The following is an 18,342-nucleotide window of genomic DNA, read 5'->3' on the forward strand; positions in this document are numbered from 1 at the left end:
TGCCGAATTCCGAGGAACAAATTACTCGATACGGTAATGATTTGATCCGCGATCCAACAGAAGTAGGCAAATGTAGAATCCCAACAGGCCAACATGGAGTTCGTAAGAAGTGATTAGGCACGCTCGGTGCTTAGCCAGGGTACTGAAATGCTGGGAGGGATGTCTACCTCTGGTACGGCATTACTCGATTAACATTCCACCAAGTTGGTTTAAACCTCAGAGTTATCAGAACAGAGGAACTGATTATAACCGTTAGTATCTTGCGGCAGAGATAAAGAGCCTTGCCACTTGGGATAACAAAATCCTAGCATCCTTGGTCGGGTAAACTTAATACTATAGTTGAACAGATGCAGTGCACCATTTGGGTACATCCGTGCATGGACCATTTGACCACTTTGTCTTGGCCTTGCCAAGCAGGAATAACACCTAACATTGCCCATCAGGAGGATTAGGTTTGGTTGACTTATTTCAATTGTGTAAATGGGGTCTAACCTTTTGAAACGAATGCAACAATAAAAATTATTTTATATTGTTCATTTGTAGATATGTGATGAACTAAAACTGAAAAGTATGTGGATGAGATTGTCTCATAAAGCAAGTTCTTTTTTTACACAAACATAAAAGCAAGTTTTAGGTATGATAGATAACTCAGCAGCTGTCTGAGTGGACAAGAAAAATACACATGCCAAGATATTAAGACGTGTAATTCTAGTTAATAATCAGAAAATATATTCACCATACTCAAGGTACAGTTCTCACAAATGACAACAGTTCATAATCTTTTACATGTTAGAACATGACGCAGAAAAACAACTCAGCTCCCCTTTGAGGGTAAACATAATGAAAATGAGGATACCAACTAGGAATGATGTTGAAGGAACAGTCAAATTATAGTCCATTTCTGTTCTGATAGGGTGTAATTCAACGAGTGTTGCAGCTACAGACACCACAGAAAACATATTCACCATACTCAAGGTACAATTCTCACAATTTACAACTGTCCGTAATCTTTTACATGTTAGAACATGATAGAGAAAAACATCTCAGCTTCCCTTTGAGGCCAAACATCAGAAAATGAGGCTACCAACTAGGAATGATGTCAAAGGAATAGTCAAATTATCATCCAGTTCTGTGCTGATTGGGTGTGATTCAACGAGTGCTGCAGCTATAGACACCACAAGGAAGCCTAACGCCATGTTCCATGTTTGCTCAATAAAACCGAAAGTGTGGAAGTAATGCATGTACCTGAATAATATGAGTCTAAATGATTAGAAAAGAAGCAGATGCAATGGAGAATTCAATAATTGATCAGACATTACCCAACCGAAGCCAGAAAACCACCGACTGCCATTGCTATGCTTCCAGCATATGATTTGTTGGGGTTGTATGTAAGCTTTTCTTTACCTAGACGTCTCCCCAATACATCAGCTATACCTGGGAATGCATAGATAAGGGCACAATCTCATGTTTATTAGCACTAAACTATTTATAATATCAGCTGAACAAAGGAGCAAATTAGTGTAAAAAAGATTCCAATAACTATGTGAAAGAGCTACACAATTATGCTGCATGTGATAGGTTTATTCTAGGATGTAAAGAGTCAAATGCAGATCTGTGGGCATACCATCCCCAGCACATAAGTTGCATATAACTGCTATAGCAATTGGTGAGCTTCTCCATAATACAGAAGTGGCAAAAGTTATAGTGGTAGCATAATACAGTGGTCCCTTGAGAAGTTCCCTGCATTCAAGTGAAATTCAGTTAAAGCATCAGAATAAGAACAGGTGTGAGCAGAGACCATATCAAATGATCAATTATGGGTTGCAACTGAACCTGCGATCTCCAGAACGGCTCATTGATTTAACCATAGCTTCATTTTTCACTAGTCCCAGCCCCAGTAGAAGCATCCTTATAATGTTAACCCCTGGTGCTAGCGCAGCAAGGAAAGGAGCATATGTTCCAGAGCTGTATGAAATGTCAGTATCTAAACACCAGAATGACGATATACAATGACTCAGGCATCTAAGGATGTTATTACCTGAAAAGAGGCCAAAATAGCAAAAACACCAGCCCAACACTTATGTGAACAAGTTTCCTGCTGAGTTTCTACACAAAAAATAAAGCAATTTTTTCAATACACAATGCACTTTGAGTCAGCCTTGGATTGTTGAAAAACTGGGTGCTACTCCAAAGGTTCTCAAACTCTTTTTTTTTCAACAATATAATGTGAACTTTTTTCACTCTTTCCAAATGTGATTAATGAATAACAGCTGCTGAACTATTCATTCCCTCATTCTTGTTCTAACTAAAAATATATTGACCAAAACTTATCACTCGGCACTACACAATATCTTTCTACCATAGGCATTTTGTGTGGGATTTGGCTACTAGTTCATCACCAATTCCACCTAAAATATCCTACCTCACAGTAACAATTCAACAAATACTTCTGAAAGGCACAGCTAGTACTTAGCACTTGACAGTGTAGGGCTCCTGTCCTGTGTCGCTTTAGCAATAGAGTCCAATGCAAATCTGCAAATCCTCATTGCAGTGATACTCTAAATTTCTGTAGCACAACATGGTCAAATCATGACCTAATTAGCCTCAATGAATTCGTCTCGCGAATTAGCCTCCATCTGCGCAATTAGTTTTGCAATTAGTCTATGTTTAATACTCCAAATTAGTGTCCAAACATCTGATGTGACAGGAGTAAAGTTTGGTCAGGGTGACTTCTGACAAGCACAATTCACAGGACAGTATCGCCTCCCGCCAACTCACTCTGCATGGTTACAAATACAATGAAACAGCGGCTTCCTTTCTGTAAGTACTGGTTACAGAAGATTCTTACGCAAGTACAGTGGTACTTCACTGGACTGATGGTGAATTGGTGATGCTGTGATACTCATAGCTTCTGTAACTTCAGCAGCAACGAGCGAATGAATCGCTGTGTAGTTTGAACATGCAGATTGCACTTCAGACGAGCGCAGTTGGCAGAATAGGAACTATTCCCAACTCGATTCAGTTCAATTCGTCCGTCAACATAATGCAGCAGGGATCCTTACTGCTGGTACTAGTAACTGAAAATTCTGGCGCTAGCACTGGTAGTCCGGCACACGCGCTAAATCGGCGAAGACGAGCGCAGAAGGGAGGGAGGGGTCACGCGAAGGGCGGTTACCTGGTCGAAGACGCCGCGCTTGGCGAGCTCCTCGAAGAATTTGAGGAGCGCGACGGCGACGGTCGCTGTGACGGCCGCGGACCCGAGGTCGTGGGCCAGGCCCCCGGCGGCGGCCTCCAGCGGGATCGCCGCGGCCATGGTGGGCCTCCCGGTCCGCTCCGCTGCGAAACGGCCGCGGCCGCGGCGGAGGAAGCAGAGCGAGCGAGGCGCAGAGGAGGCGCCCGCGGCCGCGGCCGCGGCGGGGGCGGGGGCGGCGGGCGACGGCGAGAGGCGTCTGGAGTAGAGGAGGGGAGCGTGGGGCGGGGAGGAGGGGAGCGCCGAGACGTGGGCGCCGAGACTGAGCATCCCTCCCGGTCCCGGTCCCCGGACGAGGCTCCGCTGCAGTTACCTCCCCTGCAGTTGGGTCACTGCCGTGTGGGGCCTGCACGCGTGGGGCCCACGTGGCAGTGACCCAACTGCACGGCGGCCAACTGCAGCGGATCCGGTTCCCCGGTCCCCTCCTCGTTGTCGTTGATGAAGACAGGAGGTGAAGACGACCCGGCGTTGCAGTTATAGGGCAGAGCCGGAGCGGACGCCGTCCCCGCCGCCGTACTCGAGAGTCAATGGCGTGGAGGGGAAAAAAAAAGCAGCAGCCAGAGACCACGAATTAGCTCGAGTTTTTTACGGGAAAATAAGATCATGTGCCTTGTTTAGAATTTTATTAAATTTATAAACACGCAAGTACAATTTGAATTCAACTCCTCATCAGCTTCGTTGTGTGTTGAAATGTGTGTACCTTAGTTCGGCGTTGAAAACAAAAGCCTCAAGCCCACAACATAGGCCGTGTTTGGTTAAAAAACATAAAATTACTGTAGCACCTTCGACCACTAATTTAGAGTAGTAAACGAAGTCTAATTACAAAACCACATCCACAACCCCCGTGTAAATCACGAGACGAATCTAATGAGGCCTTTGACCGCGTGATTAGAGGATGGTACTGTAGCATCATTGTAGCAAATCATCGATTAATTACCGTCATTAGATTCGTCTCGGAAAGTTACACTCATCCCTGAAAAAGTTTTGCAAATAGACTTCATTTAGTATTCCATGCATGCGAGATTCTCTTCTCGAGAAACGTGCCGGTAAAAAACCAAACACGGTCATAAGAACGTTCGGCGTTGAAGGCATCTATCTTGAATGGACCCCAGCTCGTACTGGATGGTATGGTTGCAAAAAATATTTTTATTTTCTAAAAGATGCTAACGAACCTGATTAAAGCACGGAAATAGATAGCTCACCAAACCAACTGGTAGTAGATTTTGACAGCAAGTACTTGGATACGGTAGTAAATTCAAAGTAGTTGGAAGTGCAATATATAATGTCTTTGGTCAACAAGGTGGGTCGGATAAAGCGGAAAGACCTCTAGAGAGTCTCTAGTCTAGTATAGTCGTTAGAACACTTGAGTACAGGGTACTAATAGGCCATGGCCCTAGTGGCATCTTCACTGCCAAACAAAAATTTTAAATTATTTAGTTCAAAATTATATAAGATTAGAGCTGGCTCTTAGATTTTCTAGTTCAAAATCTTGGACCCTTTACCACTCCTACTTGAGTAACATCTAGCATGTTTATATTCGACTTCTTGTGGAAACAAATTATGACGAACTTGAATTAAATAAAAAATATAAAAATAGATAGAGGTCTCAGGTCTCCACCGGTGATTTCGGTCGTGGGAAGAGTGATTATATCCTTTGAAAGATGAGTAAAAGTGAGGATCAACTTGTCCCGGATCATGAAAGAAACACGTGTTTGGACTTTGGAGTATGCATGGAGTATGACCAGGAAAATGGTAGATGTAGTCGTCCCGCACACGAAGTAAATTAAACGCATGTGTTTGGACTTGGAGTATGGTCAGAAAAATGGTAGATGTCGTCCCTCTGCTAATGTGCAGTGGCTTGGCGCTATTGCCTTTTTTTAAAAATGCTTTTGGACACGATTGTGGATTTGTGGTATAGCCAGTTTGGTTCGCGGACGAAGAGACAAGAGAGCCGTGCGCGAGGGCGGCCAGGCACGTCAGCCAGTGTCTCCACCATCCAACGAGGGTCAAGCAGCCACTTTTTTTAGAAAAGGGGGATTTTCCGGTCTATGCATGCGCACACAGCTAAAGTTTTACAGTAACACCAGCTTACAGTAACACCAGCAATGTAAAACTATACTACACCCTGTAACAAAACATTTTTCATCAGGCCATCTTGGGCCACATAAGTAATGAAAAATCAGGTGGGGGATCCTCTCCCCTTCCGGTGACCCTTCAAAAAACACCAGCTTACAAGCTGATTAGAATTAAATGAGAAAAATATACGCAAAATGGTATGAAAGAAATCAAAAGCAAAACTTATTATTGCTCTCCATCCGTTCTTGGCAAAGAATCCATGGCGACAATCTCCAACATCTTACTTACTGTAAAAAAACGCAGTTAGTACGCTTCACTGAAGACAGCCTACATAAAGGAGATAAATCTTTTTTTTCTTAAAAACCACATCATATGTGTACACCAAATTACTCACATAAGAGCTGCAACCCTAGCAAAAACCAAACTTCTATCTTTTCTATTAATGCCAGTTAACCAATTTCCAAGTATATGGGATATTGATTTTGGGATGGTACAACTCTCCCAATGATCTTTGCATGTTGACAGTCAAAGATGAGGTGCTTAATTATTTCATTATGATCACAATTCACTAAAGCAATAATTTTTACTCCCCGACCAATTCCTCCTAGCTACCCATACCCCATGAACTATCCATCACCATAATTTCTTGTGTTCACACCTGTTCAATCCATTTGGAGGTCAATTAAGCTACCCATAACTACAATTCCATCACCTGTTGGATCCATCACCTTCTTCCAAGGTAGTGTGATCCTTGAGCTGATAAGAGCAGCCCTGGTGGTTTCAGCTTCTTCGGTTCCCTAAGAGAAACTTCATCGGATAGATAGATCCTATTGATATAGGAGATTGGAGTGGGACGAGTGCGAGCGGCCCTGAAGAAAGCCAAAAAAAAGAAGACGAAGGGCTTGTGTATCAGGGAGAGCAGGAAAACCTTAGATTAAGTGCTTGGTTGAAGTGTTCTAGTAGTGATCCAGTTTAAGGAATTGATACAAGAGGATATATGTACCAAAAGGATGTTGCAGCAGACTACAATTTACATGCACCCAAGAGGCAATAGTGAAAAAAGAACAACCGCTAAGTCGAAAATTCATTGGAATATGACTATACCCTTTTATTACAAAGAATAATGGATATTATGACAAGCCAAGAAGAGATCATGCTAGTGGCTAATCTGATAACCAAGTCATGGAAAGAGCCAATGAAGAGTAAAACTGAGTTGTCAATAAAAATAGGTCTCTTGCATTAGAGTATTAGTATGGAGAGTAGTGAAGGATCAACCCAGGAGAAGTAAAGCTTACTTAATTGAAGAAATGCTGAATAAGAGTAGTAGATTGAATGCATCAGGAGCTTATTCTTCTTCAAATCAAGACAGTGAAAATGCAGACCCTATGGGCGATGTGTGTGAAAACAATCCATTTGCCTCAATGCAATAAAGACAAATTGTTTCTAGAATGTCAAGAGGGGGCCGGGGGGGGGGGTCATATGTGGAACATGTATTTGGTGTTTTGCAAGCTCACTTTGCCATTCTACGGAACCTGGCTCATATAAGATCATGTATGCATGTATATTATATTACACAACATGACTGTGGAGGATGAAAGGAATATTTCTAGAGTTTGCTATGATGATGACTATGACAATGGTACCTCTACACCACTGTTAAATTATAGACAGGGACCAATTCATGGATTTGCTTGGGCTCTAAGTATAGAAGAAGATATTCGGAATCGACATATGCATCGTCGTCTCATCGCGGACTCAATTGAACATATGTTTCAAAGTTTTGGAGATGGTCAAGCATAGAATTATTTAGTTTCTCAATAATATGTTATACATCATTACTGGAGGGAATGCCATGTTGAAACTTGCCACTTTAGTTTATACTTCATACAATTAATCTCAAACATGTGGTGTTTTGTTCTATCAAGACTCAAATTAATCAAGTACACCCTCCGATTTGTTTGACTTTTTGGTCAAACTTTCTTATTAAAAAATTCATGCAAAATGTCACTTCTTTTATTGTGTCTTGCTTTATTAATAAAAAATTTTCAAGAATAATTTAAATTTGACTATGTTTGTATACATTTTAAATAAGATGAGTGATCAAACTTATAGTGTTAAAATGGTCAAACAAATATTTGTATGCTAATTTAGATTAGCCTGCCTCCCTTCTGCTTCGCTCTATTCATCCGGCGCAATTTCTCATTACCCTACAAATCAAAATTATCAGCACATCACAAGGAATAGAGTATGCACGTACGTTGGCCTGAAACTTGGAACCATGGTGATGCAATCCGCGAGCATCCTCGATGCCTGTGCTCTGCGCAGCCATATTCTCTCGCGCAATCATCGTGGCCGGCCTAACAGCACCGTCGTTCTCCTGTGCGGCCGCCTGCTCGACTGCTTCCCTTATTCTGATTCGACCAGATCCAAATAATAGAACCGGTGCTGAAGCAATATCTTCAGGAGGGATCTTGAATTGTTTGGAGATGGATCTTTTCAAAAAAAAATTGTTTGGAGATGGCGAGATCGAGCGAGATTCGCTCTGTTGATCGAGGGACGAAGATGGAGGGAGCGAGGAAGGATAAAAAAGATTTTTCTAACGATATCGCGCGAAGGCAACTGTACAGTAGCGATTTTGTACTTTATGTGGGGTCCGAGCTCGTCGATAGCACCGCTACTCAGTTTTTCTCATGCTGCAGCTTTCAGATAGGGATACCCCTTTTCTCCGTAGGTCTCACTATTTTTGCGGGCATCGGCATCGCTATCTCATTGTGGCCGGCCTAGCAGCTTTCAGAAGAAACCTGTCAGCTCAACTCAACGTACTTGCATACTCATCGAATCAGAAATAATGTTGCCAATGCGGCAGCCGAGCAAAGACAGCTGCGAATCAGAGTGAATTTGTTTCCCACTTGCGCTTCTCTAGAATCGAATCTACTGCCGCACAAACAGATGCTTTGGGTACCAGGCGCGGACTAAAGATCAACGTACGGACAGCTACTTCCATACGGTGTGAAAACTTGCATTGCTTGACGGAGGCGTCAGTCTTACCGCGTTTCTTAACCCAGCTTTTGTTTTGTACCATACCTGCGGATTTCCGAGAAATCCCCTGGCCGGCTACTCCACACTTTCGTGTCTACAATACATATATACACATCCCAAGTTTGGATAGCGTCGCATCGAACATGTCTGCCAACTTCGCCTTGTGCACCTGCAACACTGAGCAACTGATCACCGTGATGGTGATCAATGGGGACAGCGAGGCGGTGAAGAAGGACGAGCTCGAGAAGAGGAAGAGGCGGCGGAAGAGGAAGAAAACAGGGTGGCTGACAAGACGAGGAGCAAAGAGCACTTGCTTCCTTTCCATCTTCATATGCATATGAAGGTTCCAAATAAATCGCTGTAAATACATATTTTCTACTGCCTGGTACATCAATTTGATGAATTCCTGTAATCCATCTGCATGAATGTAGAGATATTTCCCGATTCCATGCGATACTCATGCTTTGCGGTCTTTGTACATACAGGTCACCTGCGTTCCGCATGCTGCTCTAAACCAGGTTACCGTACCGAGCTAGCATACCCGTCAGGGCCGTGCAAATTCTGAAATCTGCAGGGAGTTGGGGTTGGGCACACGCCCGGCATTGCAAACTCTGGTTTCAGAGTTCACATGACTTCAACTTTGTTATTACACAGCCATGGTATACACATGTACATAAGTGGGGAAAATAAAAGTCTAGAATTCTAAGACATTGTGTGTTTGGCAATAAAGTTGTGACAGTCTATTTAGTAGCAAAATGGATGAAACTAGAGTATAGCGGCATCATCGTCATCATCACTGTCATCATCTAAGACCAGATCATTTTCCAGGTCTTCCCCAACCTGAGAATCCGGTATCTTGCTGCTAATGAGCTCCTGAGAATCCAGTATCCTGTTGCCAATGAGTTCCTGTAGCTCAAGCTCACTGGGAAATCTCTGCTCAGACAGTTTTGAGAAAACCTGAAAATTGGGGCAAAACGCTAGCATAAGCATGGCATATCCAAATCGGCTGCATAAGAAAATTAGTTTTGGAAAAGGAAAAATTATGAACTGTTCAAACTATGAGAAGTAGAACAAGGTTATAGTTATATTTAAAAGAACCGAGTCTATGACTGCACATCATAGACTTGTATGAATGGTCCAGATGGACTGCATAAGAAAATAAACTTCCTTAATAACCTTGCAGTTTTATATGAAGGCAAAAACATGGTTGCAGGACATTTTGTGAAACACCATTGACCATTCACTCATTCACCTGTCATTTTAGAACAGGCTAACATGTGTCTGCTTCTACTCATTCAACTGAGTCAACGAATTCCCCTACCTTGTTTGTTATATTTACAGTACCGATTTCCAATCTCATGCTGAAATTTGGACACTTCAGTAATGATATGGCATAGTAAATTTTGAACAGATTAGTACTTTGACTCCAAGAGAGTACTTGGCACAGATGCGGATACAAACAAACATAACATGCTTTCTCATTTCGTCTAGAATAACTCGACTCTTTTTCCAAAGTTTTGCTACCAACAACTGATAATTGTGCCACAATATGAGGGCATTATGAACAAACATGACCTGAACTCTTGCAGGGATTCAGTAAGAATATTAACAACTTCTATCAAGAGGAAATAAGAAACACACTGAAGGAAAGAAGATATCTCAGAACGCTTTATGAGACAATATAATGTTGCAAATAAAAATGAAAGTAATGCTTAATAACAGTGCATCCAAGTTAGGTTTATCCATAGGGAACCTACCAGTTGCCCATTGCAATAAACTTCAAAGGCACCAGAGCTCTGTAGAAATGACTGAGCGAAATTGCCAAACAGCCAGATTGATGCCATGGTTCCAAATCTATTAGCACGCAATGAGTAGTACCATGGAGGTGGAACCATTCCAAATCTAGGAAAGATCTGATCACCAGCCATTAATGTTGCCATGGCTCCAACTTGAAGAAGAGGAACAGCTTTGCTGAGTGCACGTTTGGGGAATGGTGGAGGATAATTTTCCAACACAACATGAATCCCAGGAAATGAGGTTTCCAGCATCCGCTTCATGGTCATTGCAGTTCCCCTACACAATTTGACTTGAAAATCAGCAACCTACCTTATACAATCAATCCATAGGGGGGCACTATGCAAGGGAAAGTAAATTTAGTCATTCATTCAAGAACAAAGCATGGACACTTTTCTTTTTTTCTGGAAGAAAGAGCATGATAAAGAGTAAAAAAAAATTACAGAAACATAACTGCAAATATCATACCATAGATTCTAGTAGGCTTTTATTAAAGCGTGTGGATAAAGAGGTTTCTGCACCAACATATGTTCAATGTTCTTTCTAAGGGATGGCATGAGAAGATACATTCAGCGCACATATCGTAACATTTTATTAGATTTTCTCTTGCAGGTGAGCGTGTAGCTCATTGGTAGTGCATCCAGTAGAGGTGCCACCCACCCTGGGCTCGAAGTCTCGAACCCTGGGTGCTGCATTTGTGCCCACCTCCCTGTGCAACATCCCAGGCTGCCAAAGAAGCAGACGCTGGCGAGGTTCCTGCCCCAGCCAGGCTTCAGTGGGCCCCTTCTTAAAGAAAAGTCAGTGGGGACATCCTTCCCCACTGATCGAGTTTTTTTTATCAAACAGAACACAAATAGGCCATAGAATAAAGAAATAAATGGTATATAAATATGCAGGTCCGATCTACTTTCTCATTTTTCCTTTTCCTAACAGAAGTACAGAACAGTATGCACCCAGCACCATCAAGGCCAAAAAACCCCAATCAAGTCCAATAAAAAGTTATAAATTATAAAAAAAAATTGGTGTTTCTGGATCAAGTAGTTCTGCATTGCATTTACTGTTTTACCTGGCTCCCATATAATTCAACAGCATAGTTCGATGCAAACAAGATCAGGAGAGAGTGTTAGACCTAATAGGTATTCCATTCCCTGGAGAGTAGTCCATGCTTATGGACCCCTAGAGAAATTTCGAAGACATAATAATGTCTGATGTTCAAAACAGGTCGAGTGAATGCCCAAAAAGTTGAATTGTTGAAAACCAGCATTTAAGGGTATGGGAGTGAGAATGCATGGAAATCAGTAGCCTGGCTAACCAGTATCAGCTGGGAAGCATATCTAACACAGCCATCAGCTACTGCTAGATTGTCTTAAAAGAATACAGCCAAAAGCAAGACAGGAATTGAACTTGTGACACTACCAATTTTCAGCTCCCTTTGAAGATCTAATACTAATTTGATTTCAGTTCTCTTTGAAGACCCATTTAAGAAATTAGCATGACCCCAGGCATATTGATCTTAGCCCTGCCAAGCTCACTCCCGAGATGATAACGCATTTGAAACCTGAGATCAACACATCATTCCAACAAAGACGAGCTTAATTGTCATGTGGTGACATGGGGGAATTTGTAGAATAAAATTTCCAGATGGAATTTTACTTGAATAGTGGTACTGGGAAACTAGATTTCAGTATGGCAACGGCGTTAAAGCATGCCTTCATATACTCATACGGCCTTCCAGCCTAGTAAATCAACCAAAATCTCAAATACCTGACCTCCCACTCAGAAACTACTACCAAGTACCATCACTATCCTATCCATTCCCCCAACCCAATGCCAATTCAGCAGCTCAACAGCAACAAGATGTACATGCAATTACCTGTACGAGCAGGAGGCGCAAAACTTCAAGTCGACGGTGGTGCCGGAGCCAGGTCCATCCACCTGCGGCTCCTGCGATGGGGGTATACAGAGAGCCGGAACAAACCACATGAGTCGCGCCAGTTCACATCGTCAGATCGGGAACTGAATCACAGAATCAGATATCACTCGGACCGATACTAACCGCCTGCGCAGAAGCGTCGGCGGCGGAGGGGTCGCCGGGCTGGACGGCGTCGGGGCCCGGGCGCGACTGGCGGTCGGGCTGCGGGGCCGCCGGCGGCAGCGGCGCGAAGAGGGTAACGACGTCGGAGCAGAAGAGGAGGATGGGGAGGCCCAGGAGCACGAACTGGACGCGGTCCATCGCGGCAGCGCTGCTCCGCTGCTGCTGCTGCTGCTGCTGCTGGTCGTCTCCCCGGGGGAAGAAGAGAACTGCCGATAGGGAACGGAACGGACGGACTTGGCGACGAGCCGACAGCCGACGACCACAGCAAGCTAGGAATTTTGACGCGGCGGGCCGGGCTAGAATGGTCGAGCCTTCGGCCCAGCACGGCGGAGAGAGGAAGCGATTTTTTCTTTTTTATATTTAAAAAAATTAAAATTTCAAAAATATATGTCTGTTTTGGAAAATTTCAAAAATATACCCCGGTCGCCCTATGGGAGCGACAGGGCTCAAATGTAATTTTTTTTCTTTAAATTTGCAAAGAAGTCTCTGGAGAAAGAAAAAAAAGGGGGGCCAGTCGCCCCCCAACGGGCGACAGGCCCCTGTCGCCCATCCCAGGGGCGACCAGCCGTGGGCCTAGCCTACAGGCGCCAGGGGGGCCGGTCGCCCCTCCTGCGGGCGACAGGGGGGCCTGTCGCCCCCCCCCCCCCCCGGGCGACCGGGTCAGGCCGCCTATATAAGGCCTCCCCCTCATTCTCTCCTCTCATTTGACCTCAAAAAATCCAAAAAAATCCAGAAAAAAGAGAGGGGTGAGAAGAAGGGAAGCGGCGAAGCTCTGCCGAATTCGGCACTTGTGATCTACCGGTAACTTCCGTATAAATTCGTTGATATTGTATAACAAATTAATTTAATTAGCAGATTAGCTGAATTAGATTTGGTGCTTTAGAACATTGGTTTAGTATTACAATTTGAGTACTATTACAGACTTTTTCAAATAAAATAATTATACATTAGAATAGAATTATTATAGTACCTTATTAATATTGCAGTATAAGACAATAGAATTATAACAGTACCTATATTTTCAAGCATCGATTTGGTATACGATATGTGCATTGCTTAAATTATTGTTTGTTATTTGGCGCACCACACTATAGCGCCAATGTCTTCGTCAGGATCAACCTACATTCTGTGGAGCAAGTGTAAAGCCACCGTACCCAAAGGAATTGATGTCCCAATGTGCTTCTGCGGTTCGTTATGCAAGTTCATGCATTCTGAGGTTTTAGGAGATGACTACGGCATGAGGTTCTTTATGTGTGAGAACTACGAATATGATCCACCTAAGCGATATGGCAAAGACCGGGCCAAGGTAGCAGGACAACATACGCTATTTTCTATATGACCTAACATTGAGTTATGATTCTAACTTGTGTTGGACAAAGTCTCCTCCGACTCTTTGTGATTTTATGCAGTGGTTCGACACCGTGCAGTCGCAGCAGGCAAAGGACATTGTGGAACAAAAAGCAAGATGGGCTGCAGAACGTTGGCGCCGAATGAAGCACGAGGAACAGCAAGAGGAGAAGCGCAACAAAGAGCAAGAAGAGATCCGCAAGAGGATGGAGGAGGTGGATCGTAAGGCGGCGGCCGAACGTGAAGCTGACATGGAGAGAAAGCGAGAGAGGGCACGCCGTGCGAAGGAAGCCGGGCCCGAAGCAATTAGGAAGGGCAAATATCCTAGGTGCACTCAGTAGAGTAGTACCATATAATCCCGGCATTTTACATTCCATAAGGCATGGTAGGTTTAGATGCAACAAGAAATTATCTTGTCGTGTGCACATGCCACTGCAATTAGTTGTTTATGTTTTAAGTTGAGAGCTTAACTCTGTGTGTTGTAGCCTTTACCATTAATTTGCAGTTGTAGCCGGGAGTCTATGAAATCATTGAACTTTTTCTTAATATTTTCGGAGCTTTTCATGTCACTAGAATACTAAAAAACACACATTAATATCACGGGTTTCCCAAATGTCGCATTATTTGCCCAGACATACGTGACAAAAAACGACAACCCAATAGCAGTGCTCTTCCAACATTTCAAAAAGATGTGACAAGACGGCAACCACACCAGCTCACCTTCAAAGCAGTCTCTCTGGCGAGGACGACGGACCTGTCATTCTACAGCGAAGGTCTGTGGCGTGTAGTGGGGAAGGCGGCATCTTGGCGCGATCGACCGAGCGGCAGTAATGCAGTGCTGTGAGTCTTCATGCACAGAGATGCATCGAGTAGTCATTTCGAGAATCGAATCTAGCCTTTTCAGTGTTAGGTCAGCTAGCCTCTTCACTGTATTGTCATGTAGGTTTTTTAGGTGCATTTACACTCCACACTCCGGGTATCAGACCTTTGTGTGCCTATAAATACTCCCAAGTTTGTGAACTCCCAGCACAACTCAAACATCAAACCTCATTGTATACCCAATGTCTGGAGGTGGGTCTAGCGGGAAGAATTACTATGGTTTTGGGAAAGGAAATGGGGGAAGAAAGTGAGACCCCATAATATAGGAGGGGCCTCTTGGACCTGATTCCTTTCCGGAACCAGTGTTTGAGTTTCCGCCACAGCACAAGAGTGAATTTACCAATGAAACCCCTCTTCGACAATATGATAACCGTAGAGAACCGTGGCCAAAATGCAGACATGGTGAGGACTGCTTAGTGCAGATGTGCACCGACGGGATGGATGGCGGTCGGCGTTTCTTTAAATGTCCACACGCATGGGTAATACTCGGTTGTTTCATTTCTTTATCTTCAATGAGACACCTTACATGGAATTTGTTTTGCAGTCTTCCGATGCTCCAGAAAACTGTGGTTTTACTAGGTGGGTAGATCCTACACCAATTGATTCTGTTCAGGAGTTCATCGAGTACCTCCAGATAAAGATCTTTGATCTGGAATGTAAGGTGAACCATTATGAGGAAGTGAGCGAGGGTAACAAAGACGACGAAGTTGATGATACCAGCAATGCAGCCAGTTCACAGGATGAACCATGCACTATTCCTTACTGCAACTGCCCTTGTCACAAGAAGAAGGGTCATGCGCCTCCGGCACCACCGCCTGCACCACCTGCAATGGGTGGATACTGCGGAGAAGGCTCAACGCAGTTTGCTACGTGGGGGTACGGCTACTAGGACTACCCTAGTGCTAGTGACATGCTGCATCATTGTGTTTGTTCTGTTTTTTTTAAATTACCTAAGGCATGTTAGGTTAGTCCGGAATCTGGTTACCGTAGTTTGCAACGGGTTTTGACATGCCACTGCATGTGTGTTTCATTATCGTTGTATTATGATGTAAAATTTGGTGGTTCACATTACGTAATGCATTTCTTAGTTCTTATTTCTTATCGTTATATTAATTACATGTGTGCTTTTTAATATTCTAGTGACATTAAAAGCTCCGAGGGCCATGTCCGTGCCCAGCAGAGGCCTAAGAGGGTCCGACGCCATAGGGGTGGTTAGACATATCTGATGTTTGTATTTCTGATGTTTATTTGTAATGAGATAGCTGTGGACCGCTTATTTATACACTTCAACGTTCGCCTCTGATCACTCTCGTATTTTCCATTACAATCAATAGATGGTATGTTTATACTTCAATGCTCCATTACGACTAAGTACGATTCAAACTCGATATTATGTACATGTCCAGTGAATGCAAGTTTGGTACGAGACATACATACAAGCATAATACAACATTAACAATACTAAATGCGAATACATCTTAAACCGATGAACATCATATGTTATAGATCATGGCATGAAATCATTTAGGTCGTCATCCCAGTTGACAGATGGTGGTGCTGCAGATGGTGTAGTATGGCTCGACGAACCTCTTGGCTTTCCCTTTCTCTCTTTTCTGATTCTAGGTTCATGTACAGTGGGATGAACATCATGTGTTGGAGGCCATGGTTTGGGGGGCATGAAGTCATCCATGTCATCATCCCAGTTAACACAAGTTTGTGCTGCAAGTGGTGAAACATGACTTGACGAACCTCTTGCCTTTCCCTTTGTCTCCTTTCTGATTCTAGGTTCATGTACAGGGGGAGGAACATCATGTGTTGGAGGCCATGGTTTGGGGGGCATGAAGTCATCCATGTCATCATCCCAGTTAACACAAGTTTGTGCTGCAGGAGGTGCAACATGACTTGACGAACTTCCGGGCATCTGTTCTTGCTCAGGCCAAGTACTATCACCCGAAGATCTTATCCGCCTCCTTGTCTAGTTTGCGGCATAAGTCCACCACCGAAGATACATACCAATTTACGGAAAATTGGTATCGTTTTGTTAATCAACTCCGTGTTCTCAGGGTAATCCTAGCATATAATTAAAAAACAATGTTATAATTTTCATAAATATGGATTCGAAATGACGGACGGGATTACAACTGAATGAGAGTTACCTTAATGTGCATCTCATACACCTCTGGCCGCATCCATATCTTACAAGAACTTTGTAAGAATCCAATGATATTAGGATGATTCGCTAGTTCACATACTCTCATGTATATCTTCCGACATTCTATCAGGTGTCACTTTACATCTTGCGTCGTAATACCTCGAAATAATGTGAAATCTTTAAACTCTACTACTTTGGACAACACTATCTCTATCGTACCATCCGCTAACGGATCCAACTTCTTACTGATAACAAGATGGGTCATGATATCAAGTATTATACTAGATTTTTCTTCGGTCCATGAAAATCCTCCACAATTTGAGGCAGCCATTGCCTTATGCTGCAATATCAATAAGGCACTTTCATAATTCTATTCTAATTCATAATTATTTTTTAAAAAAAGTCTGTAATAGTACTGAAATTGTAATACTAAACGAGTGTTCTAAAGCACCAAATCTAATACAGCTAATCCACTAATTAAATTAAATTGTTATACAATATCAATGGATTCATACGGAAGTTACCTGTAGATCAGGAGTACGCAATTCGGCAGAGCTTCGCCGCTTTTCTTCTCCTCACCCCTCTCTTTTTTTCTGAATTTTTAGACTCAAATGACAAAGAGAATGGCGGCGAATGGTGGCCAGGGATTAAAATAGGGGAGAGGGAGCCTGTCGCCCCCCCCCCCCAACGGGCGACAGGCCCCTGTCGCCCCTGGGGTGGGCGACAGGGGCCTGTCGCCCGTTGGGGGGGCGACAGGCCCCCCCTCTTTTTTTTTCTCCAGGGACATATATTTTTGAAATTTTAATTTTTTTTAAATATAAAAAGAAAAAATCGCGAGAGGACGGGAGTCGGGAGGCCCGACTCGTCTATCCAGGTTATGGATGGCAACGGATCCAAACCCGTTGGGTATACCCATCCCAAACCCGAACCCGCCAATAAAAATCTGCCTGTTAAGAAATCCACGTTCCGTCACGGGCACAATTTTTCGCCCAAACCCGTACCCGAGAACACCACTGGGCCGGCGGTGTTGCACGCGCATCCAGTGAGCGAGCGTGCGGCCAGGAGGGCGAGTGCGCGCGGCGACGAGGCATGCGCAGTGGGGCGGGCAGGGGGCATGGGCGTTCGCGGCGGTGGGGACAGGCAGGCGATCTCGCGCAGCCCGGCGGATGGGAGAGCGCGCGGCCACCCGGGCGAGCGCGTGAGTGGCAGCGGGGCACGCAAGGGAGGGAGCGCCGGCGCGCGGCCCGGGTGGCACCTGCACGGCTGCACGGCGCGGAGGGCGGTGGCGCCTTCCGCCACAGAGCCTTCCGCCCGCCACCGCAAGAGGCTGGGTGCCTGGCAGCTTGGGTGTGCGGCTGCTGGGGTGGGTGAGCAAATGATTAGGTTAGGGTTTGGGATGGCTGCTGGCTTTTATATACTTGTATATTGGGCCAGGCTATTTGGGCTACCTCATGGGCTGGAAGGCTGAATATAGGCTTGTATGATTATTGGGCCGGGTAAAAAAACCCATGGATTTGCGAGTTTGGGTTCTACGTTCTCAAACCCGAACCCGCAAACCCGGTGAGTTTAACTTCTTGCCCATTAACAAACCCACGGGTCGAGAAATTGACCCAGACCCGTGCCCTAATGGAGTAAAAACCCATCAGATTTCGGGTTTTCGGTACCCGTTGCCAACCCTAATCCAGGTCTTGGTCCAGTGGTTAGGTTGGT

At 44.2% G+C, this 18,342-nt stretch overlaps 2 protein-coding genes across 3 annotated transcripts; both read right to left on the minus strand.

Moving 5' to 3' along the window:
• Nucleotides 1-866: 866 nt before the first annotated feature.
• LOC120708549 (probable phytol kinase 2, chloroplastic) lies at nucleotides 867-3,535 on the minus strand. 2 transcript variants are annotated; one of them, XM_039993846.1, is made up of 7 exons: nucleotides 3,418-3,511; nucleotides 3,176-3,362; nucleotides 2,039-2,106; nucleotides 1,834-1,965; nucleotides 1,625-1,740; nucleotides 1,320-1,434; nucleotides 867-1,245 (listed from the first exon to the last, which is right to left on the minus strand). In XM_039993846.1, exons 2-7 carry the CDS (start codon nucleotides 3,311-3,313, stop codon nucleotides 1,068-1,070), a joined length of 747 nt encoding a protein of 248 aa, XP_039849780.1. In that variant the 5' UTR covers nucleotides 3,314-3,362; nucleotides 3,418-3,511; the 3' UTR covers nucleotides 867-1,067. The 2 variants fall into 2 exon arrangements, with proteins under 2 accessions (XP_039849780.1, XP_039849779.1); XM_039993845.1 differs by having other exon boundaries at nucleotides 3,176-3,535.
• A 5,244-nt stretch (nucleotides 3,536-8,779) lies between these two features.
• LOC120708550 (selT-like protein) lies at nucleotides 8,780-12,556 on the minus strand. Its single transcript, XM_039993847.1, has 4 exons — nucleotides 12,216-12,556; nucleotides 12,033-12,103; nucleotides 10,123-10,438; nucleotides 8,780-9,322 (listed from the first exon to the last, which is right to left on the minus strand). The coding sequence occupies exons 1-4, from the start codon at nucleotides 12,390-12,392 to the stop codon at nucleotides 9,131-9,133; spliced, it is 756 nt and encodes a 251-aa protein (XP_039849781.1). The 5' UTR covers nucleotides 12,393-12,556; the 3' UTR covers nucleotides 8,780-9,130.
• Nucleotides 12,557-18,342: the final 5,786 nt, after the last annotated feature.

The sequence above is a fragment of the Panicum virgatum genome, chromosome 5K (genome assembly GCF_016808335.1).
Source record: "Panicum virgatum strain AP13 chromosome 5K, P.virgatum_v5, whole genome shotgun sequence".
Taxonomy (NCBI): domain Eukaryota; kingdom Viridiplantae; phylum Streptophyta; class Magnoliopsida; order Poales; family Poaceae; genus Panicum; species Panicum virgatum.